Source organism: Epinephelus fuscoguttatus, linkage group LG24, assembly GCF_011397635.1.
Source record: "Epinephelus fuscoguttatus linkage group LG24, E.fuscoguttatus.final_Chr_v1".
Classification (NCBI taxonomy): domain Eukaryota; kingdom Metazoa; phylum Chordata; class Actinopteri; order Perciformes; family Serranidae; genus Epinephelus; species Epinephelus fuscoguttatus.
Window position 1 is genome coordinate 20,740,402 of NC_064775.1, and position 25,510 is coordinate 20,765,911.

Genomic DNA, 25,510 nt, shown 5'->3' on the forward strand with positions numbered 1-25,510 from the left:
CTATTTATCAATGTAGATTGTTTTGAGTTGCAGAGTGTTCAAGATGTCTGCCTTCTCTTCAGTATTATATAAAAATATACTTATTGGATGGGTGTTTGGAGTGGCCAAAAAGCATGAAGAAGGATCAATATTTCAGCAATAAATTCACATATTTGATATACCAATTAAAATTTGAATATATTGTGCAGTATATGAAATACAATTATCCAAAAATGTCAAGTTATTGGGCGGCACGGTGGTGTGGTGGTTAGCACTGTCGCCTCACAGCAAGAGGGTTGCCGATTCGATCCCGGGCGTGGGAGCCCTTCTGTGCGGAGTCTGCATGTTCTCCCCGTGTCAGCGTGGGTTCTCTCCGGGCACTCCGGCTTCCTCCCACAGTCCAAAGACATGCAGATCTAAATTGTCCGTAGGTGTGAATGTGAGCGTGAATGGTCGCCCGATGTCAGCTGGGATAGGCTCCAGCCCCCCCGTGACCCTCAAGAGGATGAAGCGGTTAGAAGATGAATGAATGAATGAATGTCAAGTTATTCTACTTTCAAAGAGGAAGCTAAAATATGATTAAATAATCATCCTTGACCTGTTATAAAAACTTTACTTCATGGGTTTGCTGAAACGGTAATCCTTACTATGACCATACAAAAGTTCATATGGCTTTATTGTACATTTCTCGAGGAATATAAAGGTAAAGTCACCTTGTATTACAATAAAGCATATTCATAATGTTCTTACATTAGACATTTCATTTAAAAAAAAAAAGAAAAAATATAGAAACATATATATATATATATATATATATATATATATATATGTATTTGTATAAAATTTTGAAAGGATACCTGTCCACGATTATGCTGACTTTGTCCACATCAAATTTCATGTGATTTTACTGCAGCGTTTTTAATTAATCAGACTCTAACCAAAATTTAAAGGTAAAGTCAGCTCAAATTACATTATAACATTCAATAGCAGGATCAAAGAGGAAAAATATTAGTTTTGGTTTTGGGTGAACTGTCCCTTTAAAGGAATAGTTTAACATTTTGGGAAATACACTTAGACGCTTTTTTCCCCAAGGGTTACATGAGAAGATCAATGCCACTCTCATGCCTGTACATAATGTATACTTATACAGCAGTTCATATGATATCCCATGAATTAGGGCCCTTCGAACAACGTTACATCCTTACCGTTAAGTTACATAATTAATGTAAAGTTACAAATATTCGGCTTAGGCAATTAGAGTAACAGTAGTTAAGTTTAGGAAAATAAATATGGTTCAGGTGTACCATAAAATGGTACATCACCCCAACCTGCCTCCTAAGTGGACCAGTCAAGACCTTTTTGTTACTCCCATCAACGCAGCAGTAACGTGTATATAGTATACGTGGGTTATGCACAAATTACTAGCTAATTATTACGCAGGATACTTTCCTTTTCTTACTTTTACTTTTCATGGGAAAACATACATACACTGAATGAGAACAGCCTGTTGTATGCTGAAAATATTGCAGCAGACACTTAGCTTAGCTTAGCATAAAGACTGGAAACAGTGGGAAACAGCTAGCCTGGTTCCAATCAGAGGTAACAAAATTTGCCTGCCAGCAACTGTAAAGCTCACTTACTAACACTTTACATCTTCTTTGTTGATTCTTGTTGTCACCATGAGGTTACCAGGCAACAAACAAAGAAGTCCCTGCTCCCTGCCAAGAACTGAAATGTCTGTTATATATATAGAGAGATAACACGTAGGCTACAGCCAAGTAGTTGCCCTTCTTCTACTTTTTGACCTCTACATCACTGTGTCTGCATGTATGTTTCTTTGTGCCGGTGTCTACTTGTGTATATTTGCATATTTATAAGTAAGTGTGTGGTATCTGTTGATTTGTGTGCACATTCTGCACACCTTCGCCATGGATTTCTCCTGTAAATCAATGCACATCCAGCCCCTTCTAATGCCTCCCTGCCTCTGCTAATACTCATTATGCGTGTAAGCCTCATAAGCCCCGGCCTTGAGGCCCCCTCTTTTGAATCACACTCTCTTTACGTTGTCGCTCTTGGACTGCTCCGGCATTGTCCTGTTTAGAATAGCTTATCTTTGCTCTTATCACTGCAATACTATCAACCAATGGGGTGGAGCAGCTTTTAAAGGCTCTGTTCTGGTGTCTTTGTGCTGCCACTGCACACTTGCTTGTTTGCCTCGCCAGCTGAGGTCAATGGGATCGGGAGAGTGTGCTTTGAATAGGAATGCTAGAGAATGGAGGGGATGAGGGAGGAGGAGAAGGAGAGGAAATCTTCCAGGAGGGAGCTTCTGAGTCAGGAAATTACTCGCTACCCCCCCTCCCTAACACCCCTTCCCTGCCAACTGACAGGGTCTGTCTCGAGACCAACTCAGCCCCTAAAGCACAGCCTGTTTGATATGCAGCTCAGTCCATCGACAAGGCAAGCAGCCAGTGGCGAGTCACATGCACACCCTTGGACGCACACAGGCACATGCATGTTCCTGCAACTGTGTGTGTACTCACACATACTGTATACATGTGAGCAGTAGGTAAGGAGATAAAGGGCAAAGAAATGTGGAAGTTGAGGGAATAGAGGAGATGAAAGGACAAGCAGGTGAGCAAAAGGAGGACGGAAATATGAAATGATATGAAATCCAGTCCCTATCTGATCCATAAGATCTCAAAAAGGAGAATAGCTGTGGTTGCAGTGAACATGTGAAGCGGCATCTTGAATACAATCTTTCAAATGGGATTCTGGAGACTGTGTTACTTCACTCCAAATGCTGGAGAATTTTCAGATATTAAAAATGTCAGCTGTAAATGTCAGCCAGGCTGGAAACACACTGTAGTCTAATTCTGGAGAGCATTGCTTATTCAGTTTGGCGTTGAGGCTGAACACAGGGTGTTCATATTTGCACCACAATGATTACCGTATCACCTCATCCTCATGACAACAACAAAATGACATTTAATAATGGCTTTCTGGTTCAAGGAAATGGAGGCCAACACAGGGCGGCAGCGGCAAATCCTGGGCTAAACATTACTATTATCTATTTTCCCTTGGATTTTGCAGTGCAGTGTGCAGCTTTTGTGACCAGGTGTCAAATAGAGAACAAAACAATAATCTGAAAGGGTGTGGGAGTCGGCTTTTTTCAAGGTATAATTGCCAAATGCCTTTTGATAAGAGCTCCAATCAACACAAATACACCTGCAAGCTTGATGTCTGAATAGCAGAGGGAAAGGTTAAAAAGTTCTTCAAAAATCTGTTGAGTCACAAACAGTGAGTCAATCTTTGCAACAGCCGTCTGAGCAAAAGTATGGGGACCTGGGCTGAAAGGAACAGCTCACTCCAAAATCAAAATTTCATATTTTTTCTCTTACCTGTAGTGCTATTTATCTGAGGCAGGGGACCATGGTCTGACAATTGTAAGATATAGACAAATATTTGTAGGCCTACGATAAAAAAACACAATAAACAGGTTAGCAAAACAAACACAATCGGGTGCGATTAAGTTGCTTCAATGGGTGCAAATTAACACACCGGAGCTGGTAGACACACCTGCCGGTTCCTGGTCTGCCGGTCAGCTACAGCAGCACAGCAGAGTTATGCATAAGAACAGGACTGTGTGCCGGTGTTTCTCTACAGTTGTAGGGGATGTGAATGGAAACATCCAACATATAATAACATCACCCAGATGTGCCGATCACCAGGATGAGTAAAAAGCAGACCAGAGGCCAGCTCCTTATCCCCACTGCTTTCAGGCAGTCTTAGGACACAAAAGCAGAATGGCATACGTTGCAGATGTTGCAGGTGTACTAATGGAAACACACTGAACATAACGCATAATACGGCATCACCCAGATTTGCGGATCACTGGTAGCATCCTTCTTGTAGCGTACAATGAATGACATGACAAGACACAACATCCTTCAAGGGATATTTTTTCTGGTGGCACACTGGTGGCACAGTGGAGCAGTGTCAAAAAATGAAATGAAAAATGATAGCAATATCTCTTTCTAGAAGTTATGACCAAGTTACTCAAGACAATCCACAGACCTTGTTGTGAGCTCTGAGTTCATGTAGGAATGATTTTCTTTCTCCAAAACTACACCCGCCAACTGAATCGCTGCACAGAAAGAAGCGTGCATCTACTGCTAGCTCACCTAGCACCACAGAGCTAGCTCATGTTACAGCTCAGCCCTGGAGGATACCATCAATGTTTACATCTCGTGCTGTCGCAAGCTCAAGCCTTTCAGCACAAGTAGATGCACAGTTCCTTCTGTGTGGTGATGTGCCAGGAACAGGTGATTCGCAGGTGTCTTTATTTAATGTCCAGGTTTGATTCTTGGTAAAAAAAAACAAAAAAAACAGAACATGCAGATTGGATCACAGTTTGTGATCAGTGTTGTTGTTACAGCCACTGATATCCTGTTTGAAATAGATGTGGCACGGAGGTCGTCGAGTTAAATATCCAGTGCCTGTACAGTGGCTTGCAGGATGCTAGTCCAGCTGGTGCACATTTGTTCTCCATCTTTCCTCAATATTTATTGATGTTTACATTTGAAAACCTCGACCTGGCTGGCTGGCAGTTAGCTAGCTATAAGCTGGAAGAAGAAGAGTTTACAGACTGGTGAGCTGATTTCTTCATCCTGAAGAGTGACTCTCAGCCATGCGTCACCACCGATCAAAGCCAATCACAAAAAGCAGGAGTGCATTATGACTTGTTTGGGACAAGAATCTTGGGACTTGAGTGCAAAGACCTGAGACTAAAGCCCAGGTAAGACCAAAGAATCTTGATGAGTTGAAACAAGCAACTGCTGGCAATACGGCAATGCGTTTGCAATGTTCTAAAAACTTGCCAGTTCACATCTCTACAATTTGATGAGACGGTGTATCGTCTCTATGCAACAGCCCTCTGTACCTCTGCTCTGATTTGCAGCTAGGTTTATTTTGTGGCTGAATATAATTCATAGCTTCTTAAAATATGAATAAGGATAGTGATAGTGAGATACTGGCTACAGTTGTATTTGTAGTAGTGATGAAACGGCGAAAAACAGAAAACGAGCATCACATGGACTGTACTCATAATAAATAATAATATAAGTAAGCAACACTAATTAGTTAGTCAATGAGAATGTGTGTGTGAGGGGGCCTAAGCACATACAGCGAGCAGCAGCAGCGACCACCGTCTGACACCAGCACACATGAGGACAGCTGGGAAGGAGCACCTGCCGCAGCAAGCAAGCACGCCATGTGACGTCATTTTGACTTGACCAGCAGACTTCACTACAAACCTGTTGAAACAGGTTAGGTACCTTATGTTCTAAGACCAGCCGCTGGTGATTTGACCAGTGGAGTTGCAGGTGACACCATCAGCCAGCTTGAGTCTAACTTAGATGGCCAGTTCACACTGCTGCAACTTTTCTCTGTGACATTCTAAAACGGTTTTGTCTCGTTGTGGATCTTTGGTCCGAGCTGGACTATGCAACCAGCTGAAAAAAGCACTGGGCCAAGGTTCAATAAACTAAGGCAGTGCGGTATGCCTTGCTCTGTCTGATCACCGCTTTAGCAGTTGGGACCAGATGTCTAACGCCAGTAGCTCTTTAGCTTTGGATGTTTTGCCTGACCAGACCAGGATACAGCGTGCTTTGCTAAGTGAAACAATACCACAGGAGCGAAACAATACCCTGTACTCAAATCCTACCTCGCTCAATAATTAAATTCCAGGAACTGCATCCCATTATGTTCTCTTACCGAGGGTCAAGGTGTTAGTTGGCAAAGAATGAGAAGAATGGAAGCAACATTATGCAGTGAGTAAAACTAAGCCCTCTGAAGCTTAATGTCTCTCAACAAGAGAGAAGTCTGTGCAGACTGGATATGCAGATTGGAGAGCAAATTGAGAGAGGAACATCCTGCCTTAAACCTAAATGACTGTGGCCATCCATCATGCCTCGTGCCGCTCAAGTCATGTTTGTCTTTGCGTATGTTTAGGTGTGTTGGTTTGCACTACGCATTTCCATAATTGCATTTGCTGTGGGAAGAGAAGCACTTACTCTCATTTTCGGCTGTGATTTATCAACCCGAGCGATTCGAGCCAATGCACACATTCATTTATCTCAGCGGTGACCTTTTTTGTGAGCAAAAGAATGGCTGCCATCTTTGTTTTTTTTGTTTGTTTTTTTTGGTCTGTGAAAGCTTCAGTCCCCTCTTGCCGGGGAAGCTGTGATGGAAGTGCATATGGTTTTGACATTGATGGCAGCTCGTTCGAGAATAATTACTTTCCCGAGAAAATGCGGCTGCAGCTCATTCAATTTCTGATTTGTGAGGCTGTTCTCACGGACAAAGTGAATAATGGATGCAGAGAGAGAGAGAAAAAAAAAACACACACAACACAAGCTTAGTGTCTCCACATCTTCTTTATTTGGATTACATACAAATGTCGCCGAGTCAAAGGGAGGCAGAAACCAAAGTGTAAATTGAAAGTATTAACGTTTGCCCTGAAAACTTCAAGGTTCTTGCCGCTTCTTTGCGCCGAGAGCTAATCAAAATAAACGCGCATGCTGATTTCCCTTGAGATAATAATCTCAGCAAAGTCGAGAGATTTAAACACTGCTTGTAAAAAACACAGACCAAGGTGAGTGTGCATGTATTGTTTGAGCGCAGCTTTGATTAAAAGAGTCTTTGAGACACTCCATATTGGCTATAGTATGAAAAAGCAAATGCACTGTACTGCATTCTGCCTTCTGTATATAACATGAGCTCTCCACTCGAGAGTCAAAAGCAAGGACGAGGCTTAATCATCTACTCAATGTAAACATCACAGCGTCTGCCTTTAGACAACCCATGAGCAGCTCTGCTAGCAATAAAGGACTCTAATTGCAACATTTCATGTATGGCAGATGGGAATGATTATGTCTGCTTTTATTTTTATGAGCACATATACAAGTAATTACCTGTTAATGTCAGCTATTTCTTTTAGTGTGCAACCAGACTAAGCACAAACAGTCCAATTTTCTCCACATAAATAAAAATAGTGACATCTTAATGGTCATCGTGAGGACAAACGCAAAAGAAAAACATTTTTGGGCTTTAATGTCTTGGTCTTCAAGTGTGAGTCGAGGTGGTTTTAGGACATCTTTGTTTTATCTAAACCTTTCAAAACCTCATTAGTGAAGCTCAGTGACAGCAGATGAAAAGTGTGTTGCATTTGAAGTTGACATTTGGCAAATACAAGGTTTTTACGGGACAGTAATGGCCTATTCAAAGACACATTTCAAACTATGCAAAGACATTGGCATTGTATTATGTAGATGGCATTCAGGATGAATAAAATATAGTTTGCATACTTGCCAATATACAGAGGCTGGACTAAATAACATGAACTGCAATTAACAACTGAGTGAAGGTAAAGTTCATTTATCTGTTACTCCCTAAGCCTGGCATCTTCCACTCATATATTTCCCCTCTATGACTATCAGCTACCCCTGATCCTTCTAATATACACTGCTCAAAAATTAAGGGGACACTTAAATCACACATCAGATCTTGATGAATTAATTATTCAAGTTGAAAATCTTCACTGATGTGCATTGTATAGTTTGTTGAGAACAAAATGACGTAACGTGCCTGTGGATATTCTCATTCATCCAGGTCATAGTTATCTCAAGGCAATTGAATCAAACGCAACTGGACTTAGTTTTGTCTTAGAAGACATTTCACCTCTTATCCAAGAGGCTTCATCAGTTCATGCTTGTCTGACTAGGCTGGAACTAGTCTGACAAACTGGTGTGTAAGGTCTTTTGGGTGTACCAGTCTTTGTCTGAGTGTGTTAATGGGTTTGAAATACAGAGGGATGCGGTGTTTGCTGAAAATCCTCCCAAGTTTTTCAGATACCCCAGACACATAGGGGATGACAATGTTATTGCGCTTGCTCTTTTCTTCCTCACCCACCTTGTTCTTTCTGGAACAGATTTCACAAAGGTCCAGCTAGGGTAACCACAAGTTTTTAGAGCCTCCCTCAGATGTTCATGCTCCTTCCCTTGGCCATGAGCGCTGGTAGGTATAACTGATAACTGGTAGAATCGAACAGTAAGTATTGGTCTGTGTGAGTGGGTTTCCTTCCTCCACATTGGGGTATACAGGAAACCCACTCACACAGACCAATACTTACTGTTCGATTCTCACCACCCACTGGAACACAAGCTAGGTGTTATCAGGACCCTACAACACAGAGCTGATAACTTACCCAGGATATGCCTCCCCAGACCATCACTGACCCACCGCCAAACTGGTCATGCTAGATGATGTTACAGGCAGCATAACGTTCACTATAACGTCTCCAGACTCTTTCATGCCTGTCGCATATGCTTAGTTTGAACCTGCTCTCATCTGTGAAGAGAACAGGGCACCAGTGTTGGACCTGCAAATCCTGGTGTTCTCTGGTGAATGCCAATAGAGTTGCACGGTGCTGGGCTGTGAGCACAGGTCCCACTAGAGGATGTCTGGCCCTCATGGGGTCTGTTTCTGACAGTTAAGTCAGAAACATGCACACCAGTAGCCTGCTGCAGGTAATTTTGGCTCTGGCGGTGCTCCTCCTGCTTCTCCTCACACAAAGGATCAGATACCGGTCATGCTGCTGGGTTGATGCCCTTCTACAGCCCTGTCCAGCTCTCCTCATGAAATGACCGGTTTCCTGGTGTCTCCTCCATGCTCTTGAGACTGCAACCACACCTATGGATGTGCCATCCTGGAGGAGCTGGACTACTTGTGCAACCTGATTGGGCTGCAGATACCGCCTCATGCTACCAGTAGTGGGGACACTAGCAGATCACAAAACTAAAGAACAATCAGTCAGGAAAGATAAGGGGAAAGCAACTCGAACAGCATTACCTTTTTGGGTGTTGTCTTGCTTTTGCCTCTTCTTTGCACCTGTTGTCACTTTGATTTGCACCAAAGCAGGTGAAACTGGTTCACAATCACTTGTGCCTCCTAAATGAACAGATTGATATCCCTGTTCAACTGACCTGGTGTTTTACTGTGACCACTAAGTGTTACCTTAACTTTTTGAGCAGTGTAGTTAAAGGCCACCTACTATAATCACAGCTAAATAGAGTATGCTTGAAACAAAGGAATATGCAATGCAGTATGACAAGATTAATATAGCAGGCTTTGCAAAAATAAGATCATAAACCTTTATTTGCCAAGGCCAGATAATCAAACTTTGAAACTGGTGTTGCTCCGAGACAATTTCTCTTCATTAGTATGTTTACTCTCTGCTGGTGAGGAGGTGCACAACTCTGGAAACTTGAACAACAGTAAAATCAGCTCCTGTATTGTTTCCAACAGTTTGGCAGCGGTAGCAAATACACAACGACTGAAAGCACCTCAACTCCTTTGCTGTTGACTTCTTAGACTCAACAAATGCAGAAGCAAGCAGCCACACAAGCTTCCAGCTCTTGATGTCAGCATGTGACTACCAGTATCAAAACTTCACCTCCGGGTAGAGAGGATAGAGGGAAAATAAGTTCTACAACTTATCAACAGTTCCTTGACAGAGCTGAGAGGTTACAAGACGATCAACAGGTTTTGCTTTTCTCCAGTCTTTGTCTCATGTCAAAAACTGGAGACCCTCACTGACATATGCATCCAGTGACGAGGGGCTTCAAGTAGACATGGCTTCATCTTTAAGGAATACTCAGCCCCCCAAAATGCTACATTGATTTCCTGAAGAAAATGTTTTCTTGCACACCTTCAGTGAACGATGAATCCAAAAACAGAGAAGATTCATGATGAATTGAAGTCACAGAATTCTGTGTTTCACTATAACAAAACATCTGTTCACAAACTCTCACACAATTCTTTCATAGCGATGGGATTTCTCGTTCACTTGTGAGAGCCGGTTCTTTGGCTCTTGTTCACTTTGCAGAGCCGGTTCAAAGTTCGTTCGTTGGGTTGGGTTATTGCTGTGTGTGTGTGTGGAGGGCGGGTGTTAGTGGGTTCAACGAAGAGTAAAGTTTGGTGTAGCCATAGCAACGCCCTTTATAAACAACAAGCCTGCCAATACAAGCAAGTGCTGATAGTGGGTTAGCTTCCTACCTTTCGTTCCTAACTGAGGGGGGTCATCAACACAACGTGAATTAGGAACTGGCTCGTTCACTCGTTCACTTCAAAGAGCCGGTTCAAAGACTCGGCTTGTTCGCGAATGTCACATCACTATTCTTTCAGTATAATCCAAGTCTCATTTATCCAGGGCACGCTACTCATGTGCAAAAGTCTTTTACATTGTATGGTTTTCGTGAAAAAATATATTGGTTTGGGAAGTACTGAGCATGCGACTGGATAAATGTGACTTAAATTATACTGCAAGAGGTGTGTGAGAGTTTGTATATGGCTGTTTTGATATAGTTTTGCTATTGGTTATAGCTGTCCCCCTGTGACTTTAATTCATATATAATTTGCAGTGTTTTTGGATTTTTCATTCATGGCAGCGGAGGCATAGATTTCTTCAAGAATTCATTGAAGAACACTGGGTGAGTTATTGACATACTAATGGCCACAAGCCAAAATGTTAGTAAGCATTTATGAAAATAACCTTTTGTCATGTTAAGTGCTATATCGTAGGCAATTGGACTTGCTTGAAGACGTTTCACCTCTCATCCAGTTCAAATGGACTGGCCATCTGAACTCAAATCCGTTGGAAACTCAAGCAACTAAAGCAAGTCCAATTGCCTACGATATAGCATTTAAGATTACCATGACCTGGATGACTAAGAATCTTCACCAACAACCTGTTGTCATGTTTGCTGAAACTCTCATTACATCCACACAGAAGAACATAAGACAAAATCATGTCCCTTCTCCTTTTGCTACTGTTTCTAATGGCATTTGCTTGATTCTGCCATGGCTGAAGACAAACAACCAATCGGAGCAGAGGAGTCTTTAATGCAGCTGTCACTTATGCCAGTCACTGCTTGTCAAACTAGGCAGAGCTTATCAAATATAAAGTAAGATTCTGGTACTGCTTTGTGTATTTCTACAGAAGCACAGAACTGCCAGGCCATAAAAAATGACCGGTATCAGGTAATGACGTGAAAAGTTTTTCACATTTTTACAAGATATTTTCATTTTATAACAAGAAACGTATCTTTTTATACCAACGAAAGTTTCTTTCTTTTTATTTTTTACAACAAACTTGTTATAACAGGTTAAATTTCTTGTTATAACAAGAAAATATCTTGTAAAACCAATGAAAAAAGAAATATTTTTTAAGTGCAAGAAACTTTTTATGTTATTACCTGATATGTTGACAATAATAACATAAAAAAAAAAATCAACTTTTTTTTGGTGCTATTTTGTGTTGTTTGCCTGTTTTGTTTTCGATTGCTGAATATGATGTGCTGATAAAAGGGCAGGTGTTATAAGCTGCAGCTTCTTCTCAGTTTCTTTCTCACCCTGCCATTCACTCCTTGCAGGTATGCTCACTCACTACCTCTAGGTGTCGTTGTCTGGGTCTGTCATCAGCTGTTTTCTAGCTGATTCACAATCAACCAATAGCACAGCGACACACCTTCTCTGTCAGCCTATCATCTTACTGCTCCTCATTATAAATATGGTTCTTTCTCTTTTGTAGTTCTTTCTTGCTGCCGTTGTGTGCGCCCTCCATCTCCCGATTACCACCTAGTCTTTACGGATTCATCAGCCTCATCAGCCTCATCAGCCTCAGAGTCAGCAGCCACCACCAACCGTGTCTGGAGTCCATCGGGGGGGATTTATCTTACTGCCACTCAGATGTCCCTCGATCACAAAATATCTCCCTTTGGTGTCCAAGCGCTAAAGACCTCTGTTAAATCGTAAATGGCATAAATCATCTGTTAATGTACACACTCATATTCTGTAATAAATATCATCTTTACTTCGTTCTTCTGTCTCTCCTGATTTAACTGTAATTCATCACCTAAAATGTTTTAAGAAATGTTAGTGTACTGTTTGGCTGTGAAACGAGAAAGTTTGTGACCTGGCCCCCATGTTGTACCAAAGTACCAAGCCCTGCCAACCAGCTGGAGCAAACTTTCTCTTTTACAGCTAAACAGTACGCTAAAATATGTTTCAGAAAATACTTCAGATGAGAAAAAGACAAGGCAGTAACAGAATCTTGACTCGTTTTTGATCAGCGCTGCCTTGTTTGACAGTTTCATTGCAGTTCATGAGCAGTGATGACAGCTGTGTTAGAGAGTTCTCTGCTGTGATTGGCTGCTTTCGATCATATGCGGTAATGCTATCAGAAGCAATTTAAGACGGCAGAGGAAGATTTATTTTTTTTTGCCACATTATCTAATGTGTTGCTGTGTGATGACACCTTGTCAGGGAGGTGGTCTCTCTACTATATGGTATTTTTTGTGTTACTGTTATGTGGGATTGGTTTATGGTGGAACTGACGTTAATTTAGATAAATGCCATCTACACATACATATGCATTTTTGTAAATTCCTGTGTGTTATTAAACAAACTTTATATGTATGTTATGCAAAACTGGCAGATTTTTTCCATCTCCATGTCCTATATTTTCTTTAAGTTTTTTCCTATGTGCCCAAACTTATAGCCCTTGTTCTGTATAATGACACACACACACACACACACACACACACACACACAGCCAGATGGACTTTCTGGCAGTTTCTACCTTGTCTCCATCCACGAAGGTCTGGCCGTCGCTGGCTCTCCTCCAGGAAATATCGGGCAGAGGCTCGCCCTCAGCCACACAGGAGATCATGGCGGCGCTGCCCTCTACGGCTGTCACGTTTTTCAGCTGGGTGATATGGGGCTGGACTGGAGGCCACAAGAGGACGAGAGGGGAGGAGGAGGTGAATAAGAGAAAGAAATTAGATAAGTGAGTGAAGAAGAAGAATAGATTGAAAGGCAGCGGGAAGGAGGTGTGAGGGAGGAGGGAGGTCTGAGTAAGTAAAAGGGTGAGCGGGAGAGAAACTGTCAAAGATCTAACTCATAAGGGAGGGGAGATGAAGGCTATACCACGGGGGTTTAAACACAGAGCTGATGCATGACTTTCCTGCTGACAGTCTAGGCCAAGATCATTTATACACTGCAGTCGTACTCCACAGTTTTGGCATAGCGGGAAAGCATGCCCTCTGGCCTATTTTGTGCAGATGCCTTGGCCTAGATGACAACACAAAAACTGACTTTGCTGAAGTTTTAAAGCACAAAACATATAAAAGCGCCCCTCCTCCTGTGTGCGTTCCACCTTTTTAGTTTTAAATAAATATAGATTTTTGTCTGGAAGGAGGCCTCTCCAGCACCGTGTGAGTCGCACCATGATAAGTGCTGCAAAGCGTGCCGTTAGGAGCTGCTCCCCGCTCGCCGCCTCCTGATAAGATGCTCTAAGCAAGCCCTGGAACACCACGCATGTCAAGGGCACAGTGCATGTCACATGAATCATGGATCCCCTCAACACACACACACACACACACACACACACACACACACACACTGCACTTAAGTCCTTAACAGGGTGCTTGCAAGGTAGCATGGCATAAAATCCAAAAGGAAAAGAGTACTGAATGGAAAATAGCGACTACTGTAGTGAAGGCTTTTAACACCGCCCAGGGGGGATCTAAGGAGTGTTTGGCAATTTCACATGGCTTCAACCTCGGGGTGGAGGAGCCATCTCTGGGGATTCTGGGAGCTTGTCAAAACATGGGGTCACACAAGCATACAAACAGGCACACACACACACACACACACACACACACACACACACACACACACACACACACACACACATACCTGCAAGGACCTCCAGTGAATAAATCAATGCCCTAAGAATAGAGCCTTACCTAACCACAGGGTTCAAGATACCTTTGAAACTATGAAGAACTTGGCTTCCTTAAAAATCTCATTTGAGAAATTTAGTACAGGCTCTAAAATATTTTTGGTGTTTTTTTCTGATTTAAGTGATATCTTCCTGTATATTAAAGTGATAGTTCAGGTTTTTGGACATGAAGTTGTGTGAAACGTTGACCATCTGTAGCTCTGATGTGACGGTGTCACTACTCTCAACGAGCCTCCTGCTCTGAGAAATGGCCCGTAGCTTACTGGAGAAAAAGTAGTTCTGAAGATGTACGGGGGGGGACACGTAACCAAAAAGTTTTAAGCTACAAAAAAGTATGCATGTGTTTTGTTAGACCATTTCAGTAATTTCAAAACATCCCCGCATTATGTCAGACCTTGCTATCAATTGGGACTATTTTCTGGCCAGTATTACTCCGCCGTGCAGGCCTGCAAGACAGCACGCCAACAGAAATCAGTTAGACAGTTCATCACCATGCCGTGCAGGTGCGCAGGATAGGAACGGCTAACGAAAACTTCATCGGCTGTTTCCAACAGAGAACCAGTAGGCTATTATTAGTGAGGAAAACCATGTACTAGCCCTATATATACCTACTACTACAGCGCGAACACCGGCTCAGGCTCACGACACACCCTCGTCAACTGCTGTAGGTAAACAGAGGAATACCAAAATGGTGCGAACTTGTGATTTCCCCAGCTGTGGGAATAAAAACATCGCCGGCTCCCAATTCCATCGGTTTCCTGTTACAGATGTAACCTGTAGGCAACTTTGGCTATCCCACCACCAGAACAAAGCAGAGACTGGTCGTAATCACATATGAATTCATATTTCTGTGTGATTGATTACTCATGTCACAGATTTAGCAGTTAGCCTAATATAATAATCTAAATGCCGACGGTAAAACGAGGGCAAGGGTGATGGCTGGACATGTCCCTAACTACCATTTTAAAAAACCCCAAACATGGCTATACATATCCTGAACTCCTGTTGAAAAATACCCACTCTTATCTGTCTTAACCTGTGGTCTGCTGCTGTCTGCTGCCTTGCTGTCTTGACTAGGTCCCATTCTCCAACCACTTTTCCTGATGAGGAATTCAGCTCATATACATGTAATCAGAGCCACTTCACTTTAGATATGCGGATATGACACGTATGAAACACACAAATGTGACACATCTGTGGTTTGCAGAAACATACAATACAATGAACTTTTTATTCTGGTGACTGGAATGATATTAGACACAAGTTTCCAAACAAAAACAACCACTCTAATGAGTTACTTAGTCTCAAATTGAGTCTTAAAATCTGGTCTTCCAAAAACAAGTCAAAGAGATTTGCCAGTAAAAATGGGTAATTTCACTTGTTTATAAAATAAATCAGCTTAATTTAAAAAAAATCTTGATAATAGCGCAGCAATCTGTCTGATTCTGTTTTGTGTGAAGACAAAAGGAAACTTCAGCGGAAACAACTGAACTTATCTCAACCCAAGTTTTGCTTGTTGTAAGAAAAAAATAAGCCTTAAAGCCTCCTAATGAGACAAAATTGCTTGTTAAGATGATTTCTGCAGAGAGGAAAAAGATGTGAGGAGCACTTTAAATGATTGTCCACATCTATTAAACCTCACAGTGGCTTTTTGTGTTGGAAATAAACATGCATGTGGAGCCTTTCACTCTATAATGCAACAAAAATGTGCATTCAAAGGCGGCTCACTCCCACACACAGATAAAACTCTTAATAGTACTGAGACCGGTCTGAACCAGTTCTTCATCACCACCTTATCTGCAGCCGTTTTGCCCCAGATGCCCTTCATCATGCAAATATTAAATGGAAAACGTCTCATTTATCAAGCATGGTGCAAAAACCACTCTGCAGGGAACATTATTAATAACGCATTATCTAAAACATTTCAACTCTAAATGGGAAAGAACTGAGCAGCATTTCTGCGCTAAAAGATAAAAATCCAGAATTAATTTGACCTTCCAGGTTTGGGGTGTTTTTAGTTTGATGCGTAAATTTAAATGAAGTTTCTTTTTAACCCAGTCTTATTAAAAACAAGAGTATTTTACTCTGGCATTTGTTAATAACTATAATTACACTTTATTATATTAATTATAGCAATTGTAATAATTAAACTTGCAAATGTTGCCAGTCCTGACACTCTGTGCATGAAAAGCAGGCTCAGTCTTACCCTCACACTGTGATAAAGCCATTAATGGTGTCAGTGTTTGAGCCGAAAGTGACATAATGACAACCGATAGAGCTTTCTGACACAGTTTTGCTACGGTATGACTCATTGTTGGCTCATGACAAACTAAAGGGAGAGTGTTAGTGATGCTTACATTAACATTTCACGCTTTGTTTGTGGTCTATTAATGCAGGAAAAGAGTCTAAAATCCCCAAGTTGCTGCTTTCTTCTGCAGCGTATCACCATTTTCATCCCTCTATAGCAATATTTGACTTTACATAAAGCTCTTCTCCCACCTGCTGACAGATATCAGAAAACTAAATATGGTGCTGACTGATATCTGATAACGATAATGTGTGTATTTGTTGTTTCAGCTGCTCAGATCCACAAAGCAAATGTCAGCATAGATTCCCTCCTGTCGTTCCTGATGCCTCTTATAACGTTTGACAGAAAAACCCTCCATCAGACACTCCTCTGTTATACATGTCATCAATCTGTGCTTTGCAGTTTATTGCAGGAGGTATGTTGAGATGAAAAGTGATGTCATTTACTCGCGTTTGCTGTCTTGTTCCATTCTGCTTACTGCTAAGAAATCTCTGTATGTATGTATATGTGTGTCCATTGCATATTTCAAGAACAGAACTGATACGCAGTTTAAAATTTGGTGCAATAGCCCTTTTCCTGTTAGTGAACAGCATGCTGTTTTTGGTGGATGGGGCTTAGTTGGAGGCAAAAACAATTCTGGGAATTTTGGGAAACAATGAGTTTGAATAGCAACGGGCAACTGGCCTGTCTGCACTGCACTAGTGTTCCATAAAGAACAGTTAACAGTGTACTTAATGTGTTTCTTGTCATTGGAAAGAAAAATTGAAAGACAACAATGCAATGAGGTGTTCAGCCACCTTGTCTGAATTATGAAACAGCCATTAAAAGGATGCTGTATTTCACAGACTACTGACAACAGATCAGAGAGACGTAAGCTACAGACAGATGTGTATCTCTGCTCCTTCTATGATTCATTTCTTCCAGTATGGCTGCTGAAAAATGGAGTTTAGAAATAAACACCTTGCTCTTTTACTAAAACCTGACGTGTACTGTTGAAGCTTCAGATAGCTGTAAACTTATCTCTGCTACATTGTTGACTGCTGCCTGTGGATATAATGTCAAAGACACCAAAGACCAAAACTGGGCAGATAATGCAACGCAGCTTCTTCTTAACAGTGTAAATGGTGGATGTTTTCTTTTGGCAACAAATGACCCTGAAAAGCCAGGCACAAGCCCTGCAGTCTGATAGTAGCTGGAACATTTCTGGCGTTCACAGCTCGAGGGCTGCTACAGCGCCTCTACACAGCAGCCACACAGCACACTGTGGTGATACCGAGCCCCCAGATGCTAAAGTGTTGAAGTGTATGAATGCGAAACAGGAATGAATCGGCTTCAAGCAATTAATTGCCACAGTAACCTGTTTGCTGGCAACACATGGTCATGGGACTACATGTAGAAACCCATCTGTGAGAGTGAATATCCAGCAGCTGGTGCAGCTTTATAAACTGAAAACTCAAGAAATAAATTTCCCCCTTTTCTCCTCCTGAATCACATCTTCTCTTGTCACATCGTTCATCTCATTTCAGGCTGAAAATCTCACTGCCTGAGCTCTTTTTATCACCTGTAATCATGCAATAATACACATTTGAGAAAGGAGACATTTATTGCAGCGACTGTCTGAGCTTGGCTGGCATACTTGTGATCATAGAATTTAAGCCTTAACAGCGGCATTTAAATGCCCACAAATGATGGAAGCCGTAAACTGCTATGATTTAAACATTTCATTTCCTCTGTTTCCTGAGATAACAAGTTCATTTTATTTGTTGTCTTATCTTGAAAAAGCAGGTGTTGTTTTACAGGGATAATGAGATCAATTTCTCAAGGTCTGAGATTATCATAGCTTGTTTTCTTGAAAATAACAATTACTTTGAGATCATGTGAAAACAGTGTACTTGAGATTTACACCACACTTGACATGCCATGCTGACGACTGATGGATGACTTGAGCCCTCATGTGGATGGCTAATGTATATATTATCTGTAACATCAAGGCTTAAAGCAAGTTCAGACCATGTCAGGCCTTGATTGACAACATTTGGAATCACATTGATCCTCATTCAGATTTATTTCATTCCGAATGAGAAGCCATCATGTAACCTCACCCAATCAATATGTGACTTGTGCTTTAATTTTCAGTCATAGGGTACGGTTACATGATGGCTTCTCATTCAGAATGAAATAAATCTGAATGAAATCATTTGGAATTAAAGTGTTTCCAGGTAGTTTACATGGGAAATATTCATTCAGAACGAGGGTTTACACGGGAGATCAGTTTAATCACCTTTATTCGAGTCTGCGGAAGGTTTGGGGCAGGGAAGGTTTCTGATTGGATAGGGGGCGGGCAGATGTTAGGTGTTTACGTTTACTGGAAGAAAACACTGTCCTCGCTTCGGATAACAAGATGCTTGACGACGCTGTTCTTAGTGCCTTTTTCGGGCTTGTTTTGCTTATATTCTTAAAGCAGCAGTACGACAACAACCTTGTTCTGCTAATGCTTCGTCTGTTGAGCAGGAGAAGGGAGGTAGAAGGTCGAAGAAGGGAGATTGAAGACTGTACTTTGGCGTATGGAAACCAGTGAGTGCAACGAGTCCGATCTCAGCCTGTTGCTATGCGCGCTATATATGTCATCGCGCCAGCAGGGCAAGGAAATGAGCATGCGCAGAAAGATCAGAATGAACTTTAAGAGGAATGAGCATGTACATGCACACAAAATTATTTCAATCGGAATGACAAACGGAATAAACCACCCCCTTTAATCGGATTTAATTTTCAATCGGAATGACCGTTTACATGCCCACTTTTAATCGGAATGGCCTTTCATTCCGATTAAAAGTGGAATTAAACGTAGTGATCCCAAAACACTTGAGTTTAATACCTTCCTAGCTTTCTAATAATACCGATATTGTTTTGGTACTACATTACATAATGACTGTCACTGACCTATGATTTTAAGAAAAGGCCATCAGAGTTTCTAGTATGGTGGCTATTAACATAAGTAACAGAGCCCACTGGCCTTCTAAACTGGGTGCACATTGTACTCTGGGTCCTGTCCCAGGATGAAATTAGACAGAAAAAGCTCTGAGACATGTTCATATTGTAGCCAGTAAGGTAACAAAAACAAGCATACCCAACAACCTGTTGCTGGAAAACCAAAAATATCGTTTGTCAGTGGGACTGCGGTCTCCGTTTGAGGAATATAGTTAGCATACAGTTAGCAATGGGATTCACATGAAAATTTTCACAATTTTGATTATTTTTCATAAAGAACCCTTTTGATTCTTTTGATCAGTGGACCTTTATAGAAGAATATAAATAACTGAGGATGGGACACATATCCAGACTTTAGGAGCCTCTCTTGTTTACCATGCCAGTGAATCTGATTCAATTCTACTTTGGTGCTCACAGTTTCTGTTAGATCAACTGAACGACCAATGCGTTCTCATCCCCCTGAGGCGCACTAGGTCAGTGGTACCCAACTGGTGGGCTGCGGTCCTAAAGTGGGTTGCAAGTGACTTGCTAAAGTATCCACTTTGTAAAAACCACACTTTATTTTTAAGTACAGTGAATTTCTGACACAGATCTTTTATTATGAAGTGCTGTTTCCTGTAGAGGAACTGAATAACAAACAGCTACTTAACTTTATAATACAGCAGTTGCCAGCACTGTTACAAATGGCAGCCAGCTGGTGCATGTCATAATGCCACGAAAGGTGCCTTTGTGTGTTGGTATCTTATGTAGATGGTCCCTGACATAGTGGTGGTATTTGACAACTTCGGTTGTTGGCTGCTGTGTCAATAACTGCCACCGTCCAGTGCATATTATCACTATATTATTAACACGCAACATATGCTGTTGTTCATCTGACACTACTCCACAGAATGTAATGGTTCCTATGATGATTTAGGTCAAATACACTCACCAGCCACTTTATTAGGTACACCTGTTTTACTGCTCATTAATGCAAATAGCTAATCAGCCAATCATGTGGCAGCAACTCAATGCATTTGGGCATGTAGACATGGTCAAGACGACCTGCTGGAGTTCAAACTGAGCATCAGAATGGGGAAGAAAGGTGATTTAAGTGACTTTGAACGTGGCATGGTTGTTGGTGCCAGACAGGCTTTCAGAAACTGCTGATCTACTGGGATTTTCACACACAACCATCTCTAGGGTTTACAGAGGATGGTCCCAAAGAGAGAGAATATCCAATGAGCAGCAGTTCTCTGGGTGAAAATGCCTTGTTGATGCCAGAGGTCAGAGGAGAATGGCCAGACTGGTTCAAGATGATAGAAAGGCAACAGTAACTCAAATAACCACTGGTTACAACCAAGGTCTGCAGAAGACCATCTCTGAACCAACAACACATTGAACCTTGAAGCAGATGGGCTACAGCAGCAGAAGACCACACCAGGTGCCACTCCTGTCAGCTAACAACAGGAAACTGAGGCTACAGTTCACACAGGCTCACCAAAACTGGACAATAGAAGATTGGAAAAACGTTGTCTGCTTCTGATGGCTACTTCCAGCAGAGTAACATGCCATGGCACAAAGCTCAGATCATCTCAAACTGGTTACTTGGACATGACAATGAGTTCACTGTACTCCAATGGCCTCCACAGTCACCAGATCTCAATCCAATAGAGCACCTTTGGGATGTGCTGGAATGGGAGATTCGCATCATGGATGTCCAGCTGATGAATCTGCAGCAACTGTGTGACGCTATCATGTCAATATGGACCGATGTCTCTGAGGAATGTTTCTAGCACCTTGTTGAATCTGTGCCATGGAGAATTAAAGTAGTTCTGAAGGCAAAAGGGGTCCAACCCAGTACTAGCAAGGTGTACCTAATAAAGTGGCCAGTGAGTGTATAGCCTAGGCTTTGATATCTAGTTATCTCAGGAAAACAGAGCTGGTTATCTTCAGTAAATTATCCCATTCCCTTGATAAAGCAATTACAGGTATTACAGGGAAATGGAGGAAATAAAATGTTTGAAACCATGTCCATTTAGGGCTTCCGTACAAAATGTCATGTCTCATCATCTTTGTTGGGTCGTTAGAAATGTGATCTTAACTGCAGTATATCCATCATGGAGGGAAGTTAAGGCTGATATTTCATTTTTAAGTTAACATAAAACCAAAAAAAGCTGGCAGAAACATGTCAGACATTAAATATAAAATACTGAGTGAGGAACACGTACACACCTGCGCACACACCTTGTCCTAACTTAAATGCCCTGTTCTCCTCCCACCTGCGCTGTCAGGGGTAATAAAACTAACTTACAACTGCATTTCAACTCCTCCCTCCCCCTTAACTTCTTCATTTAAATGTGCATTTTGAAGAACAAGCGCTTCTCACATCTTGAAAGAATGTTGATGACTCGAGCACAAATCTCCATACATTTTCATGAGCCGGATATGCACTATCAGAGTGATCTGTGAGGAAATAGCCAGCAGGTTTATGAAAATATAAATTGAAATTTTTTATTAGGAGTGCAGTAAATGAAATATGAAGCAATAAATGAAATATTTCCTTTCAGCAGAGATATATCATATTGATGCAGTTGTTATTGTCGTGGGCTGAGGGCCATTGGTGACATTTGTGCTTTTAAAAAACAGTTTTTATGAAATGGAATTTGTGGAGGTCCTTACAATAAAGCTTTATGGATCACCATAAAACACTGTTCACTGTCATGGGCAATGCTATTATGCTTAAAAGCTTTGGAAGAGGACAAGATGACAGATAATGTTGAATGAAAACAAACTTTCTAAATGATAGGATTTTCAAGTATTTTGTTGTGGCATTTCAGGTTCCATATTAAAGGGACAGATCAACTAACTCATCTAAGAGGTCCCTATACATGCAGATAGTTTTGGTTTTCTCTGTCTAGATTCTGAGATATCTCTGGGGTTTTTTGTGCTCTAGTGCCAGTACAGTGTAGGTGAATGTAAATTGGTACTTTTTTGTATCAAAGAAATAGTACCTGTATTAGTTAATAGTGGTCTTTGGATTTAAACAGTAAGAGGGAACTTATTTTCGGAAAGAGATGCCTTTTTAAAAAATGTATTTCCAAAAATTTTTTCATGGCTAAACACTACAAGAGTAAGTTGAGTCAACTGTCTTAAGGGGAATAGTTTTCCATTCAGGGGTTATGCCATAGCACATAGCCTATGCTTGTAGCTGCTGTAGTACATTGTCCATCCCTGGTCGCACCATTCTATCAGTAGATGAAATCCGACACTGTATTCACTGAAATCTAAACCTACATTGCAGGTATCTACTGTGCAGTCACACCGACTGAATCAATATCCAAACCACTTGCATTAACCATTAATTCAGCTTAAAATTCAACACACTCCGACCTCGTCACATAGCTACATTTGTTCATGGACTTTCTATGCTACAACGTGCAAGGTACCCTGGGTGCATGTAACAAGCTTTGCCTGTCACATGCCTTGTCTACTGTCAAAATACACTTACATGTTCAGAGGAAATGCACGGTTTATATACAGTCTCAAACTAAACGCCTCACGTCAGTACAACAAATTGATGTTTTTTTTCCCTTCAACAAATGCACGTGGTTGCGTTTAGCCAACACGCAGGTTGGTTGGGTTGGGTTTAGGAAAAAAGAACGAGGTTTGGCTTTGCAATCTTAGAGGAAGCAAACAGATGAAAGGTGAAAGTCAGTGGTTGTAAGACCCATCCACCTGCTCGCCCAACTCAGACGTCCACTGCTTTAACTTTCATTCTTGGCCCACTGCATTTCACTAGCTGGGTGCGTATCATGCCAACGTGAAAAGACTATTTTTTTGGCGGTGTGTGACACTGTAAGTCACTGCCCAAGCAACGGATTTCAGTGACTTCAGAGTGAGACTGGGTTGCAAGATTGGGAAACTGACAACACTTGACTTAACCAATTTGTTTGTGATATTATACAAAAGTTGCTATCATTCGTATGTTTTCTTTTTCTTATTTTTTTTTTGCAGTATAGCCTTCCTCAAATACAATACTGAGGTTAAATCATGAATATGATGTCACAAATGTAAGAATTGTTCTGCTTCTGTGATCAGAAGAAAAAGGTTTAACATCATGTATTCAGATACACACAAAACAAAAATATAAATGCAACACTTTCCACAAGTTGAAATAAAATACTGAATACGTTTATTGTGCACAAAAGACTTATCTCGCTCAAATTTTGTTCATAAATTTGTTTAAATGTGTGTTAGTGAGCACTTCGCCAACATAATCCATAATCCAGTGTCATTTCTGAGACTTTGGCAGTTCATCCAACTAGCTTCACAACCACAGACCAAGTCTATCCAAACCAGCCCAGGACCTCCACATCCAGCTTCTTCACCAGCCTGAGATAGCCTGGGCAAAAATTCTTCAGTTCTGCAAATCAGCTGTTGCATCAGCTGTCTGGGCAGCTGGTCTTGAACTATCTTGCAGGTGAAAACACTGGATGTGGAGACCCTGAGCTGGTCTGGATACACTTGGCCTGTGGTTGTGAAGCTGGTTGGATGTACTGCCAAAGTCTCGGAAATGATGGTAAAGATGGCTATTGGTTGTGAAATAGACATTCAACAGCTCCGATGGACATTCCTGTAGTCAGCATGCAAATAGCATGCTCCCTTAAAACATGCAGTATTTTGATATGCCACACCTATCAGGTGGATGGATTATGGATTATGTTGGAGAAATGCACACTCACAAGAGATTTAAGAAATTTGTGAACAAAATCTGGGAAATAAGCCTTATCTGTGCACAGAAAAAGTCTTAAATCTTTTATTTCAACTTGTGTTCAACTCAAGTGCTTATATATTTGTTCAATGTCCTTTATATAGGCTACAGTAGGGGACTCAGTCCGAAAGCAGCCAAGTAAGTCAACACTTACCAAACACTTTCAGGAAGATCTCCCTTTCTTGAGATCCTGCCTTGTTAGAGGCCTTGCAGGTGTAGGTGCCCCCATCACCCTGCCGAATGTTGCGGATGGTTAACATGCTACGCCCGCCTTCCAGCCTGTTGAAAATATACTGCTCCGATGGCTCCAGCAGCTGCCCTTTCCTGCACAAACAAAAGGAAGAAGCACACAATGCGGATAAGCAATGAGAGGGAAAATATGGCAACCGGCTCACACCTCACAACGACCTCTGCGAGATTCACACTGCAGCACATGTTTGATGTTACAGATGTATAATCTTAGCACTTTGGGTGTCAACTGATCCCATAAAAGAGAGGCTAAATGCAGACAGCTTGACTTTGAAGCTATTTCTATCTATAGCACATAAACAGGTGAAAACATGACAGCACTTTTTATAGAAACCTCTTCAAGTGTGATAAAAGCTTTGTTTTGGATATCATAATATAATTGAAATATCTATAGTTCAGTGAATCATTTGTAGTATGTCATCAAAACTCTTCGCACGCTATGACTTCTTAAACTCTGCCATGCAAAAAAAGAATATCTTCATATTCTCAGTCGATGTTTGAGTCTCGTCGGAGCTCGCTTGTGTTGTTGTGTACGTTCTGTTATGGACTGCAGCGCTCACTAAATGACTCCGGTGTGGTGTGGAATACTGTGCTGACTTAATGTCTTTTCTTATTGGACTCTGTTGGGAAATTAGTCAGAAAAAAAGCTACAGCTAAATTGATCCATGTCTATATTTAAGCTTCATAGCAGAAGCATAATGGTGTGAAGCAGGTTTGCAGCCTCCCCCGCTTGTTTATTTACTGCAGCTTAACCAGCCGTGTAATCTATAAGGTTAAAGGGATCGGCAGTTTTGGAGGTATTTGACTTTTTTCCCATTCTTACACAGATTTAGATGAACTCATGGGTGCTTTTTCATGCCATCTGCATGCAGGCTAAAAGTAGGAGATTAGCTTAATGACTGGATGTCTATGGGATCAGCAAAAACAGCCAAAAACAAAGGGAAATACACCTTTTAACTCCAAAAGAGATGTATGTGTGGTCACAAATAAACAAAGTTACTAATTTTATTATGGCCTGCGCATTGACTGGTGTGAGGCCCCTATTGAAATGCAAGAAATTATTATTATTCTGTCAAATTAATCACATTTTTGAGGGACTAGGGATGCTCCAAAACTAATGACACTTAGCACACATAACAGAGGTGGGAAAATTTACATCTGATATGGGTCTCAGACTTGGGTGTGGAAAAAACAAACAAACAAAAGCCTCTTAAAGATATACTCAAAACTCAACAGGAATTCAGCCATATTACATTCACTTCTTATTTTTTTGCCATTTACAAGTACTGTACTTTGACAAACTCCTCCTACAGATGTAACCCAATCCAGGTCAGATTTGAGCCAGGCAGTATAAAGACGTTTGTGATAAAAA

At 41.3% G+C, this 25,510-nt stretch overlaps 1 protein-coding gene across 2 annotated transcripts in view; it reads right to left on the bottom strand.

Moving 5' to 3' along the window:
* Positions 1 to 25,510, bottom strand: part of LOC125884972 (neural cell adhesion molecule 2-like) — a 521,830-nt gene that overhangs the window by 81,526 nt on the left and 414,794 nt on the right. For both annotated transcript variants that reach the window (XM_049570309.1, XM_049570308.1), the window contains exons 7-8: positions 24,044 to 24,213; positions 12,677 to 12,822 (exon numbers count right to left, since the gene is read on the bottom strand). In XM_049570309.1, coding sequence (XP_049426266.1) covers positions 12,677 to 12,822; positions 24,044 to 24,213 — 316 coding nt within the window. The remainder of the gene's footprint in view (positions 1 to 12,676; positions 12,823 to 24,043; positions 24,214 to 25,510) is intronic.